This window comes from Myotis brandtii, unplaced genomic scaffold, assembly GCF_000412655.1.
Source record: "Myotis brandtii unplaced genomic scaffold, ASM41265v1 scaffold423, whole genome shotgun sequence".
Classification (NCBI taxonomy): Eukaryota; Metazoa; Chordata; class Mammalia; order Chiroptera; family Vespertilionidae; genus Myotis; species Myotis brandtii.
In genome coordinates, this window is record NW_005366214.1 from 913,846 (window position 1) to 918,081 (window position 4,236).

General features: G+C 37.4%; 1 protein-coding gene across 1 annotated transcript in view; it reads right to left on the reverse strand.

The window, feature by feature from the left end:
- Window positions 1-4,236, reverse strand: part of SYNE2 (spectrin repeat containing, nuclear envelope 2) — a 269,558-nt gene that overhangs the window by 54,343 nt on the left and 210,979 nt on the right. Inside the window, exon 95 of the mRNA XM_014545947.1 lies at window positions 3,458-3,583. Coding sequence (XP_014401433.1) covers window positions 3,458-3,583 — 126 coding nt within the window. The remainder of the gene's footprint in view (window positions 1-3,457; window positions 3,584-4,236) is intronic.

Consider the following 4,236-nt stretch of genomic DNA (forward strand, 5'->3'; position numbering starts at 1 on the left):
AAGTGTGATACTTGGGAAAGTCATGTCCTCTTATGAGTTGACAGTTTGCATTCTGCACTGGTTTCTAGACTTTATGGGAGGAAATTCCATGTATCGACCCGAGAGTGACTCCACACCCTCTCATTAGACCTGAAGTGTAGATCTAAACCTAAAGATGTAGAGACGATAAAAACTTTGAAAATCAGGAAGAGGTAGGAACCTTCTGAACCTAACAAAGACACCAACTGCAAATATCGAGTTAAGGGTGAAATGTCAGAATAATTCTTTAAAAAAATCAGGATTAACATGAAGGAGCCAGCCATTAATACTTTCATTCAGCATAGTTCTGGAAGCAGTGACCAGTGTAGATAGGACAGAAAAAAATTATAATTAAAAGGAAGAAACAAAAAGGGGTCATTTTCCACAAATAGTGACTGTTGACATAGACATCCAAAAGAATATGTAGACAAATTATTAGAATTAGCAAGAGTTTTGCAAGATGGCTGAATATAATATCAATATATAAAGTTAGTCACATTTCTAGGCACCAGTGATAAACAGAAAATATAACCAGAAAAAGGCAGAATGTTCAATAGCTTCAAAAATAACACACCAAGAAATAAATCTAACAAAAGATGCACAATACTATGTGAAGAAAATTATAAAACATCATTGAATGACTAACAGGAGAAACATGCCACATTCAAGGAACAGGAGTACTCAATGTCAAAAAGATGTTAATTTTTCCCAAATTAACCTACACATTCAATACTACACAAAATGCTTCTAAAAGTTGTGGAAAATCAAAGACCCAAGGATATCCATACTAAGGTGGGAGAACAAGGTCTGGGCACATATCATGCCTGAAATAAAGATCTGATTTGAAAGCTAAGATAAGCAGACCAATGGGACAGAGAACCAAGAAAGAAGTTCTGTGTATGTGGAAACATGATATTTGACACTGGACTATTCAATAAATAGGCATCAGGACAACTGACTATCCACGTGAATAAAAAAATTGAGCCTTTAACTCAAAAGTTACTCAAAAGTTAATTCTTCAGCCCTGGCCAGGCGGTTCAGTCGGTTGGAGCATCGTCCCATACACCAAAAGGTTGCAGGTTCAATCCCAGGTCGAGATTCCTATGGGAGGCAACTGATCAATGTTTCTCTCTCACATTGTCTTTCTCTATTTTTCTCTCTAAAATCAATGAACACATATCTTTGCGTGAGGATTAAAAAAAGAATCAATTCTTCAATGAATAAAGATATAAGTTAAAGAGCAAAACATGAAACTTTCTGAAGAAAATGTAAGAGTTTATCTTTATGACTTTAGTATGAAGATGTCTCAAAGGAAACAGAAAATGAAGATATTGATAAATTCATCTATATGAAAATGACAAAAAAAATATCCCCCCCCCCCCCCCCCCCCCCGCCCCAAAGAAATTCTTGGATGGGACAAGACATTTGCAATGTCTATATTCAACAGAGGAGAATTATCTAAAATAAATAAGTAGCTACTTCAAATCAATAAGAAAACAGCCCAACAGAAAAATGAGCCCAGGATATAAACAGGCAATTCATAGAAGGCAAATCTGAAAAGGTGATAAACATGAAAGAAATGTTGAACTTACTAGTAATTCAACTACAAAGAGATACCATCTCACCCCTATCAGACTATCAAAAGTTTTAAAAAATTGACAATACCAAGTGATTGGAGAGAGAATAAATTGTTTCCTATTGATATAATGCATCAACACAGCAGAGAGGATGAATGAGTTGTGGGTATCAACACTTATGACTCAAAATCATAATAAGGGGAAAAGGTTGCACTGTATGTGTTATATAGTATGGTGCTGTTCATGTAAAGTTTAAAAACAAAAGTAATACTTCTATATTTCATTGAGAACTACGGACACATGGTAAAATGATAAAAAAAAGTGCATAAGCATGGTGAAAGAACAAATTCAGGGTTGTAAACACTTCTGGGGAGGGATTGTTTCCTATTGATATAATGCATCAACACAGCAGTGAGAATGAATGAGTTGTGGGTATCAACACTGATGTCTCAAAATCATAATAAGGGGAAAAGGCTGCATTATATGTGTTATATAGTATGGTGCTGTTCACGTAAAGGTTAAAAACAAAATACTTGTATATTTCATTGAGAACTACGGACACACGGTAAAATGATAAAGACGTGCATAAGCCTGGTAAAAGAACAAATTCAGGGTTGTAAACACTTCTGGGGAGGGAACATACTTTGAAAATCATCCAGGACACTGTAACTGTATTTGTGATGTTTTACTTTTCAGCTGAGTGATGGTTTCGTGGCAGTTTGTCATATCATTTGTTAGGTTAAAAATATTTTGCATGTCAGATATATTAAAATGAAGGGAAAAAACTGATTTCTAGCACAGCTGACATATGAGACTACTTAGTTCTTCCTAATTATTTCAATTTGACTGAAGTCACTGAAGAAAACAAACAAACAACAGAAATATTTTGCATGTCAGATATATTAAAATGAAGGGGAAAAAACTGATTTCTAGCACAGCCGACATATGAGACTACTTAGTTCTTCCTAATTATTTCGATTTGACTGAAGTCACTGAAGAAAACAAACAAACAACAAAAACAAGACAAAATACATTCCAAAAGGCTTTTGATGTCTTTTAAACATCAAACCTGCAAAGAGGGAAGAGACCCGGCAATTCCTGACCTGGAAATTTTACGGATGCAAATTCCTGTCTGCAAAGGCCTAAAACAGTGATGGCGAACCTATGACACGCGTGTCAGAGGAGACACTCGAACTCATGTTTTGGGTTGATTTTTCTTTGTTAAATGGCATTTAAACATATAAAATAAATATCAAAAACATAAGTCTTTGTTTTACTATGGTTGCAAATATCAAAAAATTTCTGTATGTGACACGGCACTAGAGTTAAGTTAGGGTTTTTCAAAATGCTGACACGCAGAGCTCAAAAGGTTTGCCATCACTGGCCTAAAATATGCAGAAATTTTTGCTAGTGTGATATTAATTAGGCAGAATACAGTTTGGAAGGTTTTATAAAAATGTTATAACTGAGCAAAAAAACTCAACCCACTGGCTTTTAAAAAAACCTGAATTCTTTAGTCATACTTGACTCTCATTTCAATGACACGGTCATTTGGTAAGGGGACAGCTTTCAATGTCGTCTCCAAGGCCACATCTTCCATCTCCGCGAGCCAGACAGAAAGAGGGTCTGAGTGAAACCACGAGGGTCCCAAAGGCTCTCATTTTCACACATGGGTCTCAAAAACCATGGGTTCTAATTCCTTCAGAGACCAGGATGCTTTGTTAGATAAAAGATAGGAAAAATGCTTTCCAACTGAACATGAAAACTTGGTTCCAACACAGAAACGGAAAGGCAAACAAACTCTGCAACTCCCGGGGAAACAGCTGAGCGTGACCGCGCACGCCCCCCTCGGCTTTCAGTACCTTAATCAGCTCTTTCTCTTTCTGGAGGTCCTCGTGAGGTTCTGGGAGAGGATCTTTACTTTGTGCCTTTAAAACGTGCAGCCTGCTTTTCAGCTCCTTGATTTTCTTTTCACACTGGTCCCAGGTCTATTTGAAAACAGCGTTAAGATTGGTAAGTACTTTGCTATTTAAGAGTAAATGACAGAACCAGAACAACTCATGTAATCCACGGAAGTGCGCTGCCTAATGTGTTTTTGTAGATCACACAGAAACCCAGTTCCTTCCTTGAACAAACCGTGGTCTAATAGAGCCGAAGGAACACCACTCTGGTTCAACACCTTTTTGCAGCTTCATGTGTGGCTCATTTCAGCCACTGGGTTGGTTGGTTTTTGCTTCAAAATACAGCTGACCCTTGAATGACTCGGGGGTGAGGGATGGTTAGGGGATCCCACCTAGAGGAATTGAAAATCTCCATGTGACTTAAGTTGACACTTGGTATCCACAGATTCCCAACTGAAGATGGAAAATAGTTTCCAATCCGCAGTTGGTTGAATCCACAGATGCAAAACCCAAGGACTTTGAGGCCTTTACATTTATTGAAAAAAAGGAGTGGACTGGTGTTGTCAAACCCGTGTTGTCAACCGTATTTTTTCCTCCCTCCCCATGACCCTGGTCTATGTGATATTATTTCTATTTTGATACTGAGACAGTTCACATTTAAAAGGCTGCTATAAGAACCAATCTTTAGCATTTACAGACTCAGGCATGCACTGCAATAGCATCGTAAAACCAAAAGCACT